Genomic DNA, 21797 nt, shown 5'->3' on the forward strand with positions numbered 1-21797 from the left:
CTGTAGAGACAGGTCACCAGCCCCCTCCCCCTCTGTAGAGACAGGTCACCAGCCCCCTCCCCCTCTGTAGAGACAGGTCACCAGCCCCCTCCCCCTCTGTAGAGACAGGTCACCAGCCCCCTCCCCCTCTGTAGAGACAGGTCACCAGCCCCCTCCCCCTCTGTAGAGACAGGTCACCAGCCCCCTCCCCCTCTGTAGAGACAGGTCACCAGCCCCCTCCCCCTCTGTAGAGACAGGTCACCAGCCCCCTCCCCCTCTGTAGAGACAGGTCACCAGCCCCCTCCCCCTCTGTAGAGACAGGTCACCAGCCCAGCGCTGACCTTCTCTTCGCAGGGTCATGTGACTTCTCAGCCTGTTCTACATGTGACCGGTTCACTTCCTGCACATCCAGTCCATATTGACCTGACCGACATATAGAGACAGGGAGGGAGAGACAGAGCGAGGGCAGAGACATATAGACAACTCACACAGAGCCCAACCACAACCCAGTGGCACTCCAGGGACGGCGTGTGTGTCTGTGTGGATGGAGATAGCTTAGTGGCTTAGTCACTGTCTATCCAAGTCAAGGTCAGACAGGACACACCCTGTACCGATCATTGTCACATGCTGGAGACAGTGTGACACTGCAGAAAATCTTCTCTGTCCCCCACCTCTGTCACTTTGTATGTGTGACAAGTTGGCCTAACAAACAATACATAGTAGCCCTAGGACTTCTCCCTGACCATGTGGCCAGGCTCTATGTACCCAATACACTGGCCGTATTCCTCAGCATCACATCTGGGATGTATTGTGGGTAAATTGTGACTGACTGATCTCCAACTAGTAATGAGTAGTTATTTCTGATGCCAGGTGATTTGTCGATCAGCCAGTGGGCTGCAACGTGGAACAAGTCCACTGTGTTTCTGAAGATCAGGTCACAGTACCTTTCTCACAACGGACTCCTGTCCAGCCAGTGAAGCAGTGGCAGAGGAAGTCACCCTTTTTGTCCTCACAGCGCACCGTACCTCGAGGATTACAGGGAGACGGAGAGCACTGGTCTGGAATATCTGAGAGAGGGGGAAGGGAAGGGGAGAGAGGGGGGAAAGAGAGAGGGAGAGGGGGGGAGAGAGCGAGAGAGGAGAAAGAAAGAGAGCATTAGAGGTCATCCTGTCAGAGAAATAACATCCTACAGTACAGCAAGTCATAGATGTGAAGGTACATAGCTCTATGTTACTATATAATGTGAAGTGCTTTAGCCAGGCTGGTCCAGGCAGGTACATAGCTCTATGTTACTATATAATGTAAAGTGTTTTAGCCAGGCTGGCCGGCGGTACATAGCTCTATGTTACTATATAATGTGAAGTGCTTTAGCCAGGCTGGTCTAGGCAGGTACATAGCTCTATGTTACTATATAATGTGAAGTGCTTTAGCCAGGCTGGTCCAGACAGGTACATAGCTCTATGTTACTATATAATGTGAAGTGCTTTAGCCAGGCTGGTCCAGGCAGGTACATAGCTATGTTACTATATAATGTGAAGTGCTTTAACCAGGCTGGTCTAGACAGGTACATAGCTCTATGTTACTATATAATGTGAAGTGTTTTAGCCAGGCTGGTACATAGCTCTATGTTACTATATAATGTAAAGTGTTTTAACCAGGCTGGTCTAGGCAGGTACATAGCACTATGTTACTATATAATGTAAAGTGCTTTAGCCAGGCTGGTCCAGGCAGGTACATAGCTCTATGTTACTATATAATGTAAAGTGTTTTAACCAGGCTGGTCTAGGCAGGTACATAGCACTATGTTACTATATAATGTAAAGTGCTTTAGCCAGGCTGGTCCAGGCAGGTACATAGCTCTATGTTACTATATAATGTAAAGTGTTTTAACCAGGCTGGTCTAGGCAGGTACATAGCACTATGTTACTATATAATGTAAAGTGCTTTAGCCAGGCTGGTCCAGGCAGGTACATAGCTCTATGTTACTATATAATGTGAAGTGTTTTAGCCAGGTACATAGCTCTATGTTACTATATAATGTAAAGTGCTTTAGCCAGGCTGGTCCAGGCAGGTACATAGCTATGTTACTATATAATGTGAAGTGCTTTAACCAGGCTGGTCCAGGCAGGTACATAGCTCTATGTTACTATATAATGTGAAGTGTTTTAGCCAGGTACATAGCTCTATGTTACTATATAATGTGAAGTGTTTTAGCCAGGTACATAGCTCTATGTTACTATATAATGTGAAGTGCTTTAGCCAGGCTGGTCCAGGCAGGTACATAGCACTATGTTACTATATAATGTGAAGTGTTTTAGCCAGGTACATAGCTCTATGTTACTATATAATGTGAAGTGTTTTAACCAGGCTGGTCCAGGCAGGTACATAGCACTATGTTACTATATAATGTGAAGTGTTTTAGCCAGGTACATAGCTCTATGTTACTATATAATGTGAAGTGCTTTAGCCAGGCTGGTCCAGGCAGGTACATAGCTATGTTACTATATAATGTGAAGTGTTTTAGCCAGGTACATAGCTCTATGTTAATGTGAAGTGTTTTAGCCAGGTACATAGCTCTATGTTACTATATAATGTAAAGTGCTTTAGCCAGGCTGGTCCAGGCAGGTACATAGCTCTATGTTACTATATAATGTGAAGTGCTTTAGCCAGGCTGGTCCAGGCAGGTACATAGCTCTATGTTACTATATAATGTGAAGTGTTTTAGGCAGGTACATAGCTCTATGTTACTACAGTTGAAGCTGTAAGTTTACATACGAGTTTTAATGAATCCAACCTAAGTGTTTTTCAACCACTCTACACATTTCTTGTTAACAAACTATAGTTTTGGCAAGTCGGTTAGGACATCTACTTTGTGCATGACACAAGTCATTTTTCCAACAATTGTTTACAGACAGATTATTTCACTGTATCACAATTCCAGTGGGTCAAAAGTTTACATACACTAAGTTGACTGTGCCTTTAAACAGCTTGGAAAATTCCAGAAAATGATTCTGATAGACTAATTGACATAATTTGAGTCAATTGGAGGTGTACCTGTGGATGTATTTCAAGGCCTACCTACAAACTCAGTGGCTCTTTGCTTGACATCATGGGAAAATCAAAAGAAATCAGCCAAGACCTCAGAAAAAAATAGTTGACCTCCACAAGTCTGGTTCATCCTTGCGAGCAATTTCCAAATACCTGAAGGTACCACGTTCATCTGTACAAACAATAGTACGCATGTATAAACACCATGGGACCAGGCAGCTGTCATACCGCTCAGGAAGGAGACGCGTTCTGTCTCCTAGAGATGAACGTACTTTGGTGCGAAAAGTACAAATCAATCCCAGAACAGCAGCAAAAGGACCTTGTAAAGATGCTGGAGGAAACAGGTACAAAAGTATCTATATTCACAATCAAACGAGTCGTATATCAATATAATCTGAAAGGCCGCTCAGCAAGGAAAAAGCCACTGCTCCAAAACCGCCATAAAAAAGCCAGACTGCGGTTTGCAACTGCACTTGGGGACAAAGATTGTACATTTTTGAGAAATGTCCTCTGGTCTGATGAAACAAAAATAGAACTGTTTGGTCATAATGACCATTGTTATGTTTGAAGGAAAAAGGGAGAGGCTTGCAAGCCGAAGAACACCATCCCAACCGTGAAGCACGGGGGTGGCAGCATCATGTTGTGGGGTGCTTTGCTGCAGGAGGAACTGGGGCACCTCACAAAATAAATGGCATCATGAGGATGGAAAATTAAGTTGATATATTGAAGCAACATCTCAAGACATCAGTCAGGAAGTTAAAGCTTGGATGCAAATGGATCTACCAAATGGACAATGACCCCAAGCATACTTCCAAAGTTGTGGGAAAATGGCTTAAGGACAACAAAATCAAGGTATTGGAGTGGCCATCACTAAGCCCTGACCTCAATCCCATAGAACATTTGTGGGCAGAACTGAAAAAGCATATGCGAGCAAGGAGGTCTACAAACCTGACTCCGTTACATCAGCTCTGTCAGGAGGAATGGGCCAAAATTCACCTAACTTATTGTGGGAAGCTTGCGGAAGGCTACCCAAAACGTTTGACCCAAGTTAAACAACTTAAAAGGCAAGGCTACCAAATACTAATTGAGTGTATGTAAACTTCTGAACTACTGGGAATGTGATGAAAGAAATAAAAGCTGAAATAAATCACTACTATTATTCTGACATTTCACATTCCTAAAAGCAGTGCACTATATAGGGAAAAAGGTGCCATTTGTGACAGACAAAAATGCTTGCTGTGATGCTATTGAAAAAAAGAGAAAGTTATTTTCCCCTCCCAGGATCTCTGAGGACAGCATAAAAAGCCCTACTGCATGTCTCTCGCTCTCTCCTCCCCCGTCTCTCGCTCTCTCCTCCCCGCCCGCTCTCTCCCCCCGCTCTCGCTCCTCCCCCCCGTCTCTCGCTCTCTCCTCCCCCGTCTCTCGCTCTCTCCATCCTGGAGTGTTATATATAAACTAGTAGTTCCTGCAGTTCTTTCTCCGTCCATTACTGCTGACGGTGTGCTGACGGGGGGGGGGGGACAATCTCTCTGTCCTGGACACACGGCTGAGTCATAGCAACTCCCTGGCTGGCTGACTGACTATAGTTCCAACAACCAATCAGCAGACAGTGAGTGGGCAGGCCCCCTCACTCCGGGTCTCAGCAGCCCTGATGCAGCAGAATACGCTATCCGTTCTCTCTCCCCCCCCCCCCCCCTCCTCACTGGCGTCACAGCCTGCTCACGTCACCAATCTCAGATCTGCAGTCACGGAGTGCGTGAGGCTGAAAGGAGGTGTGTCACGCACACTTGGTTACTACTGCAGAGTTCCACACGCATCTCTCCCTCCGTCTCAAAGTCACAGCAGCAGTTTAGCCGCGTCATGCTCGCTGACGCCCAGTAGACACTGACCCATAGACATGAAGTGACATTCCTCCTCTCATCTTCTCCACCTTAAGTCAGAGAACTTTCTCTCAGTGTTCTGCAGTAGTGAGGTGGTGCAGTGCAGCCTGCCCTGCCCAACAGAAGGAACTATGTGCTCACTGCTCCTCATAGGCACCATTTATAAACCACACAGAGAGGGTGAATGAGAGAGGAGAGAGAGAGAGTGAGAGGAGAGAGAGAGAGAGAGAGGAGAGAGAGTGAGAGGGAGAGAGAGTGAGAGGGAGAGAGAGTGAGAGGGAGAGAGAGAGGGTGAATGAGAGAGAGGGAATGAGAGAGGAGAGGAGAGAGAGAGAGAGACAGTGAATGAGAGAGAGACAATGAGAGAGGAGAGGAGAGAGAGAGTGAGAGAGGAGAGGAGAGAAGAGAGAGAGGAGAGGGTGAAAGAGAGGAGAGAAGAGAGAGAGGGTGAATGAGAGAGGAGAGAAGAGAGAGAGAGAGAGGGTGAATGAGAGAGGAGAGAAGAGAGAGAGAGAGAGGGTGAATGAGAGAAGAGAGAGAGGGAATGAGAGAGGGTGAAAGAGAGAGAGGGTGAATGAGAGAGGAGAGAGAGTGGGTAAATGAGTATGATAGAAAGTAAAAAAAATAAATATTTTAAAATAAAAGTGGTGTAGAGAGAGAAGCTACATGCTCACATCTACTGTACGTGAGTCAGTTTGTCTGTCTGCAGCCCTAGTCAGGAGGACAGACAGACGAGGAACTCACTGTGAACACAGGTGATCAGGTCTTGTTTCTTCTTGTCCGTGTCTCCGAACTTCTCCATGCACGCTAATCAGAGAGGGAGACAGAGAGACAGGGCAGAGAGAGAGAGAGAGACAGGGCAGAGAGAGAGAGAGAGACAGGGCAGAGAGAGAGAGAGAGACAGGGCAGAGAGAGAGAGAGAGACAGGGCAGAGAGAGAGAGAGAGACAGGGCAGAGAGAGAGAGAGAGACAGGGCAGAGAGAGAGAGAGAGACAGGGCAGAGAGAGAGAGAGACAGGGCAGAGAGAGACAGGGCAGAGAGAGAGAGAGACCGGGCAGAGAGAGAGAGACAGGGCAGAGAAGATAGTTAAACACCATACAACAGATGCTAATATCCTAATCAAGTAATAACAATCTCACCCAACGCTGAAGAGGTTGGGAACAGGAACCAAACTTACCCAAGTACTTTGGAAAGAAGTAGTCCTGAAGGAGAGAACAGAAGGAGAGGACAGAAGGAGAGGACAGAAGGAGAGAGGACAGAAGGAGAGAGGACAGAAGGAGAGAGGACAGAAGGAGAGAGGACAGAAGGAGAGAGGACAGAAGGAGAGAGGACAGAAGGAGAGAAGCTGTTAGTGATGTTTGATAACAGTCTATTCTTAATACTATGAGGTCAAACATGACAGATTGAGACTAGATGTATGTCTGATAGATAGATATGCATCATGTCATCTCATGTTAACGGGGTGTGGCACCACACAGACTAGTAGCCCCTCCAGGGCTTCCTGGGAACGTTCTACATGTGTCAACATTCTACAACTCTCTCTCCTGCAGAATAGCCCGGGTGCCAGTCTGTTTGTGCTATTATGATAAACTCCTTGTCACTCGTTAGCATGTCTTTGGTTTCACAATGACAGCAATGGAGTTAGCTAGAGCACAAACAGTTCTGGGACCGAGCTGCCTGCCTTCCTGCCTGCCTGCCTGCCTTCCTACCTGCCTTCCTTCCTTCCTTCCTTCCTTCCTGCCTACAGTAGAGTACATGGAGGTAACTGGGGAAACTTAAAATTAGAACAAGACTTGATGGGACAATGACATGGTTCTCCAGAGAGTTCTGCTGCACTGAAAGAGAAAGATGAAGAACAGTAAATGGAAGGTGATTTAGATAAGAGACTCCTGACAGTGTGCAGTTCTACTGAGATACTTCTAAAACGTCATTATCCTTCTACAGTGTGATAGAGGGGAACAGGCAGAAACTTTCCAACTGCTGCAGAGAGAGAGACTAAGGCTGCAATTGAAGACTCTTCGTTGCTAGGGAGACTAGGTTAGGGGTATGGTAACCAGGAACACTCCCTCTGCAGAGCCAGGGAACTGCAGCGTTGTGAGAGAACTGCAGAGTCAGAGATAGGCACGTTTAAAATGAATAATGGATCTGTGAATGAGGCTGCAGTCCTGTCACGATACAACCCCCCGATCTCACCACCACTAATACCACATACATCCTCCTCTCTGATCCCATTACACCCCCCGATCTCACCACCACTAATACCACATACATCCTCCTCTCTGATCCCATTACACCCCCCGATCTCACCACCACTAGTACCACACACATCCTCCTCTCTGATCCCATTACACCCCCCGATCTCACCACCACTAGTACCAGACACATCCTCCTCTCTGATCCCATTACACCCCCGATCTCACCACCACTAGTACCACACACATCCTCCTCTCTGATCCCATTACACCCCCCGATCTCACCACCACTAGTACCACACACATCCTCCTCTCTGATCCCATTACACCCCCCGATCTCACCACCACTAGTACCACACACATCCTCCTCTCTGATCCCATTACACCCCCCGATCTCACCACCACTAGTACCAGACACATCCTCCTCTGATCCCATTACACCCCCCGATCTCACCACCACTAGTACCACACACATCCTCCTCTCTGATCCCATTACACCCCCCGATCTCACCACCACTAGTACCACACACATCCTCCTCTCTGATCCCATTACACCCCCCGATCTCACCACCACTAGTACCAGACACATCCTCCTCTCTGATCCCATTACACCCCCCGATCTCACCACCACTAGTACCACACACATCCTCCTCTCTGATCCCATTACACCCCCCGATCTCACCACCACTAGTACCAGACACATCCTCCTCTCTGATCCCATTACACCCCCCGATCTCACCACCACTAGTACCACACACATCCTCCTCTCTGATCCCATTACACCCCCGATCTCACCACCACTAGTACCAGACACATCCTCCTCTCTGATCCCATTACACCCCCGATCTCACCACCACTAGTACCACACACATCCTCCTCTCTGATCCCATTACACCCCCGATCTCACCACCACTAGTACCACACACATCCTCCTCTCTGATCCCATTACACCCCCCGATCTCACCACCACTAGTACCACACACATCCTCCTCTCTGATCCCATTACACCCCCCGATCTCACCACCACTAGTACCACACACATCCTCCTCTCTGATCCCATTACACCCCCCGATCTCACCACCACTAGTACCACACACATCCTCCTCTCTGATCCCATTACACCCCCCGATCTCACCACCACTAGTACCACACACATCCTCCTCTCTGATCCCATTACACCCCCCGATCTCACCACCACTAGTACCACACACATCCTCCTCTGATCCCATTACACCCCCCGATCTCACCACCACTAGTACCACACACATCCTCCTCTCTGATCCCATTACACCCCCCGATCTCACCACTAGTACCACACACATCCTCCTCTCTGATCCCATTACACCCCCCGATCTCACCACCACTAGTACCACACACATCCTCCTCTCTGATCCCATTACACCCCCCGATCTCACCACCACTAGTACCACACACATCCTCCTCTCTGATCCCATTACACCCCCCGATCTCACCACCACTAGTACCACACACATCCTCCTCTCTGATCCCATTACACCCCCCGATCTCACCACCACTAGTACCACACACATCCTCCTCTCTGATCCCATTACACCCCCCGATCTCACCACCACTAGTACCACACACATCCTCCTCTCTGATCCCATTACACCCCCCGATCTCACCACCACTAGTACCAGACACATCCTCCTCTCTGATCCCATTACACCCCCCGATCTCACCACCACTAGTACCACACACATCCTCCTCTCTGATCCCATTACACCCCCCGATCTCACCACCACTAGTACCACACACATCCTCCTCTCTGATCCCATTACAACCCCCGATCTCACCACCACTAGTACCACACACATCCTCCTCTCTGATCCCATTACACCCCCCGATCTCACCACTAGTACCACACACATCCTCCTCTCTGATCCCATTACACCCCCCGATCTCACCACCACTAGTACCACACACACCCTCCTCTCTGATCCCATTACAAACCCCCTGATCTCACCACCACTAGTACCACACACACCCTCCTCTCTGATCCCATTACAAACCCCCCGATCTCACCACCACTAGTACCACACACACCCTCCTCTCTGATCCCATTACACCCCCCGATCTCACCACCACTAGTACCACACACACCCTCCTCTCTGATCCCATTACACCCCCTGATCTCACCACCACTAGTACCACACACACCTCTCTGAGCCCATTACAAACCCTCTCACCCTGATGCACCTCTCTCCACTCTCACATTCACCCCAGCTCTTTCCTCACAAAAACATGTTTTTCTTATAACAATCACAATATATATGGACAACATTTACAGATCAGCATTAAGCCTGTTTAATATGCCAATCTACATATTGTCTACTTCCCAAATGACACTGACCAAGGAAAAATTATACTGGATGTCTCTATGGGCCCTGGTCAAAAGTAGTGCACTGTATAGGGAGTAGGGAGGCATTTGGGATGTAGAATTATTAATAGCATGGATGCTGGAGGCTGCTCAACACAGTCATGAAGCTAGCTGGCAGAACCTAGACCTAACGTATATAACCCTGAGGGGATAGGAGCCCTGTGTGACAGACACACGACAGATTAAAACCTGTGTGTGAGCGCATTGTTGCTCTGCCTGGAATTCATTAAAACACATTCCCCCTAGTCACCTTCCATCCGCTTACTGTAAGCAGCCTCCCCGAGGACCAATCAAAAACACAGCAGTACAGCGCTCATTAGCATAATCACTCCCATGTATGATCCCATCACGCAGAAGCAGGTTCATTTACATAATCACAAACCTTACAGTAGTATGCAAATGTACATAATCTGGCATGTTTCCCAAAGCCCAATGTGCTAGTTGAACACAAAGGGAACACTACTGTGCAATGAATTGATCGGACTGGTGAGTGTCTGCCAATAATTAGTCATATCTATCTTGATTGGACTGGTAAGTGTTTGTCAGTAATTAGTCATACCCATATTTTAGAGCTTGAACACTATACACAGAATCGTTACGTTATAAACAAGTTGGCTATAGGATCAGTCATTAGACAAATCCAATGTGCGTAGCTAGTCCGTGTCTATATGCAATGGAAAGAAGTGCAATGAGTTCCATTTGATTTGACACGGTCAAGTGTGTAGTGAATAAGTGTGTAGTGTACTCACTGTTTCAGGGTCGTTCTCGAATACTTCTCTCGCCTCCTCTTTGCTACACTTCTCTTCCACACACTCTCGCTCCAGGTGCCCTTGTTTCGTCTCCTCGAAAACGTGATTCGCTCTCCTGTGTCTCCTCAAGAACTGGTTAGCTTCTTCCGAGGACAAGGAAACTGAAAATAACCACAAGCACAGAACAGAACAGAATTTCCCATCTTACTACATTTTAGTTGCTAAAATGATCCAGCCCCTAACTTACTGACATAAAGTCATGGGCGTGAGGTTTCAAAGCATCAGCTAAACAGAAAAAAAATTACATTATTCAACAACAATTAACTAGCTGGCAAGCTAAACAACAACGTTATCCCCACGCAGTGCCAACAATAGCTTAGTGGGCTTTGTTGTTTACTTACGGCTGTCGGACCACCGGACAAGGAGCAGGCTCAGGAAGGTTCCTGAAGCAAGGAACTCCGTCAACTGCATGTTTGCGGTTCTGCGTCAGGCTGGAAAGTTGATCCTTTCCCCTCTCTCTGTTCAATGCCGCTTCTAGCTAGCAACCAGGTAGCAGTCGTGTATAAAACACACTGCAAGTTCAAAAATTCCCTTCACGAGCAGGCGAGAATGCCGTTACACTTAACTCAGCGTTTTCCTTCTTCAATCGTATCCTTGCTAACTACTTAGTCCGCATACCACAACCAAGGCTACCCACAGCCCCTGCAGTACAGACAGTCCAACCTTCACTCTTATCTAGCTAGCGAGCCACCTACTTCGCCCCCATCTCGTTTGGTTCTCCCAGCTACTACTAACGTAGCAGGCGTAAAATAAACCCAGCTAGTAGCCCGAACTGTGGACAAAGGACACAACCTACACATCCGAAGGGGAGTAGCTTTTTGAAAAGTTACGTCGAATGCACGCAGGCGGGAGTTAGCAATGAAGAGTCGCTTTTGCTCTGCCATTCGGCAGTGCTATGGGAGCGCTTTCTCTCTCTCTCTCTCTCTCTCTCTCTCTCTCTCTCTCTGTGACTGCAGTCTTTCTGCCCCTGCCCATTTACCTGCAGTGACTTTGCGTAGCCTTGGCATTGTACAGCAGACTATTCCAACCTAGCCTATAGCCAGACATCGTAGAGGGAAGGAGGAGTGCTGAGGCTGTTGCTGCACCTCATGTTAAATCAACACAACATTTTTAAGTATTTCACAATAGTGCAATGGGCCTTTATTACTCCTGTATGAGCGGACCAGAATAACCATCAGCAACACAGGGAGAAAACAATAATCTCAGCTAAATTAAACAACTGAACCTAATCTACCTCTGTTTGTGACATTAGTTGAAAACTACATCTCGACCCAGATTCCCCCCCTCCTTTCTCCCCAGCAGTTTATTTTAAGCCTTAACGTTCCTGTAATTTTCTCATCAATCCCCGGAATTTCTCTTTATTTTTTTGGGACTCACTTTCTGTTATGATTTCTCAGAAATCTTGTCTCTCTCTATGTGTTAAGGCTCACATTTGCGCAACAAATACCCTCTGCCAAGAACTCTGTTACTTTGTTTTTCTAATCACTTTTTTTTTTTGACTCACATTCTGTTACGATTTCTCAGAAATCATGTTTCTCTCTCCCTCTTTCTCGCAATTGCAAATAGTACGAATGAGAAGGGAAAATAAATAGACATAAGTATAGGTTGCAGCTCTCTGTCTCTCTCTCTCTCTCTTCCATGTCCTCCACTTGTTAGTCCAGATCTGAGTCAGGTCGTGGAACAATGTCACAGCAGAATCAAATCAAAATCACATTGTATTTTTCACATGAGCTTGAATACAATGAGTGTAGATTTTGCCGTGAAATGCTTTCTTATGAACCCAACCTGACCATGCAGAGTAAAACACATTAAAACAGTAACTCAAAAGGAATGAAATACACAACAATGGAGCTATATACATGGAGTACCAGTACCAGATCAATGTGGAGCTATATACATGGAGTACCAGTACCAGATCAATGTGGAGCTATATACATGGAGTACCAGATCAATGTGGAGCTATATACATGGAGTACCAGTACCAGATCAATGTGGAGCTATATACATGGAGTACCAGATCAATGTGGAGCTATATACATGGAGTACCAGTACCAGATCAATGTGGAGCTATATACAGGGAGTACCAGTACCAGATCAATGTGCAGGGGTACGAGCTATTTGAGGTAGATGTGTACAGTGGTAAAGGTTTACAAGGTAAAGTGACTAGGCATCAGGATAGATACTAATAAGAATAAAACAATGAACAGAGTAGCAGAAGCATATGATGAGTGTAAAAGTGTGTTTGTATGTATGTTTGTGTTGTGTTGTGTCGGTAAGTGTGTGTATGCATTTAATTAACTGTTTATCAGTCTAATGGGTCGAGGGTAGAAACTATCTGGTAGCCTGTTGGTACAAGAGCTGATACTCCGGTACCATTTGCTGGACGGTAGCAAAGTGAACTATCTATGGCTTGAAGTTAGGGGCAATTTTTTGTGCCTTTCTCTGACACGCCTGATATAGACGTCTTGGATGGCAGGGAGCTCGGCCCCGGTGATGTACTGGGCTGTTGGCATTACCCTCTGTAGTGCTTTGTGGTCGAGAGCAGTACATTTGCCATACCAAGCTGTGATGCAGCCAGTCAAGATGCTCTCGATGGTGCAGCTGTAGAACATTTTGAGGATCCGATGGCCCATGCCAAATCTTTTCATCTTTTGAGGGGTTTATACTGTTACATTGATGCTGTTGACCCGGATTACTGGTTGCTGCGGAAAAGGAGGAGGTTGAAAGGGGGGTGAGTGTAACGGATGTGAAATGGCTAGCTAGTTAGCGGGTGCGCGCTAGTAGCATTTCAATCAGTTACGTCACTTGCTCTGAGACTTAAGTAGTGTTGCCCCTTGCTTTGCAAGAGCTGCGGCTTTTGTGGAGCGATGGGTAACGACGCTTCGTGGGTGTCAGTTGTTGATGTGTGCAGAGGGTCCCTGGTTCGCGCCCGTGTCGAGGCGAGGGGACGACGTAAAGTTATACTGTTACACCAGGACAACAACCTCCCCTAATGACGTAAGATCAAGGAGCTGATCGTGGACTACAGGAGAAAGAGGGGAGAGCACACCCCCATTCACATTGACAGGGCTGTAGTGGAGCAGGTCGAGAGTTACAAGTTCCTTGGCGTCCACATAACTCAGAACTTAACATGGTCCACATACATCCACACAGTCGTGAAGAGGGCATTATAGACTGGGACAAGGACAGATTGAAAATGTCAGTGAAGACACTTACCAGCTGTTCTGCCCATGCTTTGAGAACACACCCTGGAGTTCCATCTGGCCCGGCGGCCTTGCGATTTGAAAATCGAGGTCGAAGGTTAGTAACTGTCGATCTCATGTCCAGTAGTGCTTGGCGGTCATATGTGATAATGTTATGAACTCCCTGTACAAGAAAAGTAAAGATGAACATGAACAAAAAGTCACAAACTAGCAAAGCCGTTTTGGAACTCATAAGACGTTGCCCTTCTCCATCTGTGTCATCTGTATAGTTAATGTTACACCTGAGACTCACAAGGTTGACTCAGATCAGATGTCACTTGTAACACATTTTAACCACATAGCAGGTGGGTATGTTTTAAAGGACGCTCGCTGCAAAAAATGTATTGATTACATTCCAAGCTGTAGGGGGTCGACCAAGGTTTACAGTGCATTCAGAAAGTATTCAGACCCCTTGACTATTTACACATTGTTACGTTACAGCCTTATTCTAAAATGGATTACATTCATTTTTTCCCTCAATCTACACACAATACCTCATAATGATAAAGCGAAAACAGGTTTTTAGAAATGTTTGCAAATTTATTACAAATTAAAAACAGAAATATCTTATTTACATTAGTAATCATACCATTTGCTATGAGACTCGAAATTGAGGTCAGGTCCATCCTGTTTCCATTGATCATCCTTGAGATGTTCCTACAACTTGATTGGAGTCCACCTGTTGTAAATTATTTTTGATTGGACATGATTTGGAAAGGCACAAACCTGTCTATATAAGGTCCCACAGTTCATGTCAGAGCAAAAACAGAGCCGTGAGGTCGAAGTAATTGTCCGTAGAGCTCCGAGACAGGATTGTGTTGAGGCACAGATCTGGGGAAGGGTACCAAAAAATGTCTGCAGCATTGAAGGTCCACAAGAACACAGTGGCCTCCATCATTCTTAAAATGTAAGAAGTTTGGAACCACCAAGACTCTTCCTAGATCTGGCCGCCCGGCCAAACTGAGCAATCGATGGAGACTAGTCAAGATCGAGGGAAAGATAAACGGAGAAAAGTACAGAGAGATCCTTGATGAAAACCTCAGACTGGGTCAGGTTCACCTTCCAACAGGACAACACGACCTTAAGCACACAGCCAAGACAAAGCAGGAGTGGCTCCGGGACAAGTCTCTGAATGTTCTTGAGTGGCCCAGCCAGAGCCCAGACTGGAACCCGATCGAACATCTCTGGAGAGACCAGAAAATAGCTGTGCAGCGTTGCTTCCCATCTAACCAGACAGATCTTGAGAGGATCTGCAGAGAATAATGGGAGAAACTCCCCAAATACAGGTGTGCCAAGCTTGTAGCTTCATACCCAAGAAGACTTGAGGCTGTAATCGCTGCCAAAGGTGCTTCAACAAAGTACTGAGATAATGGTCTGAATACTAATGTAAATGTGACATTCGTTTTTTATTTTTAATACATTTGCAAAAATGTCTAAAAACCTGTTTTGCTTTGTCATTATGGGCTATTGTGTGTAGATTGATGAGGAAAAAAATACAATTGAATCAATTTTAGAATATAACGTAACAGAAGGTGGAAATGTCAAGGGGTTTGAATACTTTTCTAATCCACTGTGTCTCAACTGTCCAGTTGCAGAAACTACAGAACAAATACTCCTCCACTGGTCTCAGATCTGAGGGTGGGATTGCAACATTGCTCATTGTCAAGCCAATGAGTGACAAGGAGTTGGCATGATATCACAAACAGACTGGCACTCCAGCTACTCATCCACTACACTACTATACATATCCACTACTATACACTACTATACATATGAAAATCAAAGGTTGATACCAAAAAGTGCAATAACCTCTTTAGGAAAAAGTTTAAATCTCGCATGTAGGTTAGAAAACATCATTTAGATTGCAAGGGTGGGATTGAAACTTCTCTGGCTACAGTAAATGGCAGTTTACTATTCACTGGTGCATTCATGATACAACTACTCCCCCTGCCGGATATTCACTGCAAGTTCAGGCCTCCATGTTGATTTACCATGACACCTGGCAGTTAAAGTTAAAGCGATGGGCCAGTCACGGAGAGGTTTCTGGTTAGAATCCCAGCTCCGACTAGGTGAAAACTCTGTCAATGAGAGCCCCTGAGCAAGGAACTTAATCCTAACTGATCTTGTAAGTCGCCCTGGATAAGAGCGGCTGCTAAACTAATAAAATGTTTTAAAACATTTAAAAACTGTACCTGTTGCACAAAGTTCGGCGCAGATGTTGGTAACTGGTTCTCCATACACCTGAGCCGAACGTTGTGCAACAGGTAATTCATATGTTTACCTCATTAATTAGATGGTTTGTCATTAAATGTATTAGATAGACATGCTTCTAATATCCGTACAGTCTTGACCGGTGACTGACAATTTTGAAGTACGTTAGCTAAAACGAGGTGACGTCAGACCGTCTATTTAAATAGACAATAGAAAAAACATCTGTTCATTGATTGGGTAAAGACGAACCGTCACTCCAAAACTAGCGGACCTACAATTCTACACATTTTGCTTTCAATTGTTTGATTTCAACATCCATTATTTCACCCGTCCTCGAAAATATGTTTACATTCTCATCTTTATTTTTCATCTTCACGATTTATTTTATTTTGAATTCAATACATATGGCGTAAAATTGTCAAGTTGGCTGGATGTCCTTTGGGTGGTGGACCGTTCTTGATACACACGGAAAACGGTCCGAGTGTGAAAAACCCAGCAGCGTTGCAGTTCTTGACACAAACCAGTGCGCCTGACACCTACTACCATACCCCGTTCAAAGGCTCTTAAATATTTTGTCTTCCCCGTTCAAAGGCTCTTCAACCTTTTGTCTTGCCCATTCACCCTCTGAATGGCACACATACATAATCCATGTCTCAAGATTTAAAAATCCTTCATTAACCCATTCCCTCCCCTTAATCTACACAGATTGATGTGGATTTAACACGTGACATCAATAAAAGTTCATGGCTTTCACCTGGTTTCACCTCTTCAGTCTGTCAGCATTTCCCAAACTCGGTCCTCGGGACCCCAGGGATTACACGTTTTGGTTTTTGCCCTAACACTACACAGCTGATTCAAATAATCAAAACTTGATGATGAGTTGATTATTTGAATCAGCTGTGGAGTGTTAGGACAAAAAACCCAAAGTACCCCCTTGGGGTCTCGAGGACTGAGTTTGGGAAACGCTGGTCTATATAATGGAAAGAGCAGTACTTAAGTTAACAGCTAATGGGGACCCTAACAAAATACCAAAATTCCAAATACTACCCTTTGCATGGTCAAACTTCTGTGGCAAGCGTTTCGCAGCATCTGCAAATCTGTGTACACAACCAATAAACGTTGATTTGACTCATTCAGACATGTCTATCCAGTCATTGCAGAGGTGTGATGCATATTCAAAGTATTGTAACAGCTTGTTAGGGGTCTAGAACAGGGGTGGGAATATGTCTCAAGGGCCACATCAGAATTTCAAAATTCAGAAAAACTGCAGTTATTTGAAAATGTAAAGGTCCATTATCATTTCTATTTATCTAGTTTTAGACGTTCACGAGTGGCCTGGAGTGTTTGTTTTTTTTACCACAAAAAAATAATTCCCCCCAAAGCGTTAATATTTTTATTCACACCTCCCGCCGGCCAGGGGGATGTATGTCATCCACCCCTGGTTCAGAAGAACTTTAGGGACGCTGCAGTCAGTGCAACAGGAGTGCTATCAGTGTAATAGCCGTTAGAGGGCGCTATTTCGGTCCTTTTCGTTAGAAAACGCCAGCTACCAAGGAAAGGGTGGCTCCACCAAGATTCTGGAGGAAAAAAAATTGCTAGTTGGCTAGGAGTCGCCGCTCGGATCAATCCATTACTCGTCCTATTTGAAGACCCCGGGGAAAAGTCGATACGTTTCTGAAACGGTGGTGTTGATAGGTGATGCTGGGAGTAGTAGAAATGACGGGCAGGTAAGAGCTTGGGTCCAAGTATGAACACTCGAATTTCACAGCACGTTACCATGCTAATAGCTAGCCGGGCAGCTAACGTTAGCTAATTTGTTCGGTGCAGTACTGTATGTGATAAAGTATGTGATAAAGTGTAACACCTCTAGTGATTTTTTTATGATGGGCGTGGGACTCGGCTTGAAGCATTAAATAACTTTTAAATAAAGTTAAATAGCTATTTAGTTCGCTAACCTGACTGCTACAGCAGGCTAGTAACGTCAAGTGAGTGGACGTGTGTGTTGTGAACTTGCTAACGTTAACTACTTCAAACTCTGTTTTTCTCTCTAGCTTGGAACGTTAGCCTCTTAGTTGGTTAGTTTCTATAACACTTTTAGGTCGAAACATTCAATCTATTTTAAAATGTAAGCAAGTTTGATTATTTGGATCATTACACACGGTCTATTTGTAGACCATGTTGTAATTTTTTGGCACTTGATTTGGGGTGTAGGAATAAGCCAATGAGTGTTGAGGCGACACAGTACAGTACGTGTCTCTGATCAATTACGTGATAAACCAACACTGAATACCATCAGACAGCTATGATCTATCATGTCTCTCTGACTGCTCTCAGATGACCAAATTAGGAGACAGACCCTGAGCAACGTGTGTGTCCCCATGGGGACAGCGGTGCTGTGAGTAATATGATTTCAGTAAGGGACTGTGTGCGGGACAAGGCCCCGCCCCTAAAACCAAGCTTGTCTTTCTGTCCCAAAAGGCTCCTATTACTTATGTAGTGCACTACCTTTAACCAGCCATAGGGATGTGGTTAAAATTAGTCCACTATATAGGGAATAGAGTGCCATTTGGGATGAACACCCCACTCTGTAAAACACTGATCTGTAGTAGAGAGGAAAATATATTGACCTTTGCCAGTGCTGTTTCTGTAGACACTCAAGGCAGATTTCCAACAGCCCAGCAGTTCTGTTGGAATAACTTTCTCCTTGGATTTCTTTCACATTGCATTCCCCTATTCAAGCCCCCTGCAGGAGAATCTGCTGCTGTGTGGTAGCCAGAGTGCCAGTCTCTTGTCGTTATTGTGCCAACTCCTTGCCAATGTCTGCAGTCAGTTGAGACCACAAACTGATTGGGGCTAATTTCACAGGGATTGCTGTGTCAAAGTGATCAACAGAACAGCAGCAAATAATTCTGGAGTTGTCGTCTGTTCTGATCTTCATACTTTCATTTTTGTCACCGTAGCAACATGGCGAACGCCCTGGCAAACGCGTCGTGCGAGCGCTGTAAGAGCGGCTTCGCCCCGGCAGAGAAGATCGTCAACAGCAACGGGGAGCTGTACCACGAGGGCTGCTTCGTCTGTGCACAGTGCTTCCAGCAGTTCCCCGAGGGGCTCTTCTATGAGGTAGACAAACACAGGGCATCACATGTAGGGATGTACAATTCCCGTCATTTCCACACAAATTCCCAGGTTTTCCAAAAATCATGTTTGGGGGATTCTGGATTTCCGGTTTATTCCCTCCAGGATTTCTGGAAAACTGTGGAATTTGAGGAAAGTTGCCGCTATTCAAATGTCAAACTGTTCAATGTTTGGGTTTATTGTGTGAGTGAAGCACCCTTGTTAAATGTCATAGTTTTCTCCTGACAGTTTGAAGGCAGGAAATACTGTGAGCATGACTTTCAGATGCTCTTCGCTCCCTGCTGCCACCAGTGTGGTGAGTATACACACACATACACACACACACACATACATACGCACCAATATACACACACACACACACACACACACACACACCCACACGCACCAATACATACACACACATACATATACATACACACGCACACATACATATACATACACACACACACATATACATACACACACACACCAAATCTCTTTGTAAATCCACTGTGTGGGTGGGTGTTCTCATGTTGTATTGGTGGGTGGGTGTTCTCATGTTGTATTGGTGGGTGGGTGTTCTCATGTTGTATTGGTGGGTGGGTGTTCTCATGTTGTATTGGTGGGTGGGTGTTCTCATGTTGTATTGGTGGGTCGGTGTTCTCATGTTGTATTGGTGGGTCGGTGTTCTCATGTTGTGTTGGTGGGTCGGTGTTCTCATGTTGTGTTGGTGGGTCGGTGTTCTCATGTTGTATTGGTGGGTCGGTGTTCTCATGTTGTATTGGTGGGTCGGTGTTCTCATGTTGTATTGGTGGGTCGGTGTTCTCATGTTGTATTGGTGGGTCGGTGTTCTCATGTTGTATTGGTGGGTCGGTGTTCTCATGTTGTATTGGTGGGTCGGTGTTCTCATGTTGTATTGGTGGGTCGGTGTTCTCATGTTGTATTGGTGGGTCGGTGTTCTCATGTTGTATTGGTGAGTCGGTGTTCTCATGTTGTATTGGTGGGTCGCTGTTCTCATGTTGTATTGGTGGGTCGCTGTTCTCAGGGGAGTTCATCATTGGCCGTGTGATCAAGGCCATGAACAACAGCTGGCATCCTGATTGTTTCTGCTGTGATATCTGCCAGGCTGTGCTCGCTGACGTCGGCTTCGTCAAGAACGCTGGCAGGTGAATCTCCAACCAATCACACTGCACATTATACAGGGGCGTCCCCAGCCAGTCACACTGCACATTATACAGGGGCGTCCCCAGCCAGTCACACTGCACATTATGCAGGGGAGTCCCCAGCCAGTCACACTGCACATTATACAAGGGAGTCCCCAGCCAGTCACACTGCACATTATACAAGGGAGTCCCCAGCCAGTCACACTGCACATTATACAAGGGAGTCCCCAGCCAGTCACACTGCACATTATACAAGGGAGTCCCCAGCCAGTCACACGGCACATTATACAAGGGAGTCCCCAGCCAGTCACACTGCACATTATACAAGGGAGTCCCCAGCCAGTCACACTGCACATTATGCAGGGGAGTCCCCAGCCAGTCACACTGCACATTATGCAGGGGAGTCCCCAGCCAGTCACACTGCACATTATGCAGGGGAGTCCCCAGCCAGTCACACTGCACATTATGCAGGGGAGTCCCCAGCCAGTCACACTGCACATTATGCAGGGGAGTCCCCAGCCAGTCACACTGCACATTATGCAGGGGAGTCCCCAGCCAGTCACACTGCACATTATGCAGGGGCGTCCCCAGCCAGTCACACTGCACATTATGCAGGGGCGTCCCCAGCCAGTCACACTGCACATTATGCAGGGGAGTCCCCAGCCAGTCACACTGCACATTATGCAGGGGAGTCCCCAGCCAGTCACACTGCACATTATGCAGGGGAGTCCCCAGCCAGTCACACTGCACATTATGCAGGGGAGTCCCCAGCCAGTCACACTGCACATTATACAGGGGCGTCCCCAGCCAGTCACACTGCACATTATGCAGGGGCGTCCCCAGCCAGTCACACTGCACATTATGCAGGGGAGTCCCCAGCCAGTCACACTGCACATTATACAGGGGAGTCCCCAGCCAGTCACACTGCACATTATGCAGGGGAGTCCCCAGCCAGTCACACTGCACATTATGCAGGGGAGTCCCCAGCCAGTCACACTGCACATTATGCAGGGGAGTCCCCAGCCAGTCACACTGCACATTATGCAGGGGAGTCCCCAGCCAGTCACACTGCACATTATGCAGGGGAGTCCCCAGCCAGTCACACTGCACATTATGCAGGGGAGTCCCCAGCCAGTCACACTGCACATTATGCAGGGGAGTCCCCAGCCAGTCACACTGCACATTATGCAGGGGAGTCCCCAGCCAGTCACACTGCACATTATGCAGGGGAGTCCCCAGCCAGTCACACTGCACATTATGCAGGGGAGTCCCCAGCCAGTCACACTGCACATTATGCAGGGGAGTCCCCAGCCAGTCACACTGCACATTATACAGGGGAGTCCCCAGCCAGTCACACTGCACATTATACAGGGGAGTCCCCAGCCAGTCACACTGCACATTATGCAGGGGAGTCCCCAGCCAGTCACACTGCACATTATGCAGGGGAGTCCCCAGCCAGTCACACTGCACATTATGCAGGGGAGTCCCCAGCCAGTCACACTGCACATTATGCAGGGGAGTCCCCAGCCAGTCACACTGCACATTATGCAGGGGAGTCCCCAGCCAGTCACACTGCACATTATACAGGGGAGTCCCCAGCCAGTCACACTGCACATTATACAGGGGAGTCCCCAGCCAGTCACACTGCACATTATACCATGGTAGATGACTATTTAACCAATCACAAATCAACTCTCTCAGTAGTATGTTTGTATAATACAGTGCTTTGAGAAGGTATTTACCTCGTTTCTGATTGTCTTA

At 46.6% G+C, this 21797-nt stretch overlaps 2 protein-coding genes across 6 annotated transcripts in view; one reads left to right on the top strand and one right to left on the bottom strand.

Moving 5' to 3' along the window:
• Window positions 1–306: 306 nt before the first annotated feature.
• On the bottom strand, window positions 307–11237 carry LOC129860214 (growth arrest-specific protein 6-like). The gene is made up of 5 exons (XM_055930604.1): window positions 10648–11237; window positions 10247–10407; window positions 6085–6109; window positions 5652–5714; window positions 307–1046 (listed from the first exon to the last, which is right to left on the bottom strand). Exons 1-5 carry the CDS (start codon window positions 10715–10717, stop codon window positions 910–912), a joined length of 456 nt encoding a protein of 151 aa, XP_055786579.1. The 5' UTR covers window positions 10718–11237; the 3' UTR covers window positions 307–909.
• Window positions 1104–21797, top strand: part of LOC129860197 (LIM and senescent cell antigen-like-containing domain protein 1) — a 29171-nt gene continuing 8477 nt past the window's right edge. The window contains exons 1-4 of one of the 5 annotated variants that reach the window (XM_055930578.1): window positions 1104–1194; window positions 18720–18879; window positions 19123–19189; window positions 19919–20039. In XM_055930578.1, coding sequence (XP_055786553.1) covers window positions 18724–18879; window positions 19123–19189; window positions 19919–20039 — 344 coding nt within the window. In that variant the 5' untranslated portion in view covers window positions 1104–1194; window positions 18720–18723. Of the gene's footprint in view, window positions 1195–17246; window positions 17487–18719; window positions 18880–19122; window positions 19190–19918; window positions 20040–21797 lie in introns of those variants that run through there. The other 4 variants (XM_055930577.1, XR_008760310.1, XM_055930579.1 and 1 more) reach the window with 4 other exon arrangements.

Source organism: Salvelinus fontinalis, chromosome 7, assembly GCF_029448725.1.
Source record: "Salvelinus fontinalis isolate EN_2023a chromosome 7, ASM2944872v1, whole genome shotgun sequence".
NCBI classification, from domain to species: Eukaryota; Metazoa; Chordata; class Actinopteri; order Salmoniformes; family Salmonidae; genus Salvelinus; species Salvelinus fontinalis.

Coding starts and splice junctions, on each gene's coding strand:
- LOC129860214 (XM_055930604.1), bottom strand. CDS start 10,717: ATGCAGTTGACGGAGTTCCTTGCTTCAGGAACCTTCCTGAGCCTGCTC. Junction 10,408..10,647: donor TGTCCGGTGGTCCGACAGCC/GTAAGTAAACAA, acceptor GGTTATTTTCAG/TTTCCTTGTCCTCGGAAGAA. Junction 6,110..10,246: donor TCGAGAACGACCCTGAAACA/GTGAGTACACTA, acceptor TCTCTCCTTCAG/GACTACTTCTTTCCAAAGTA.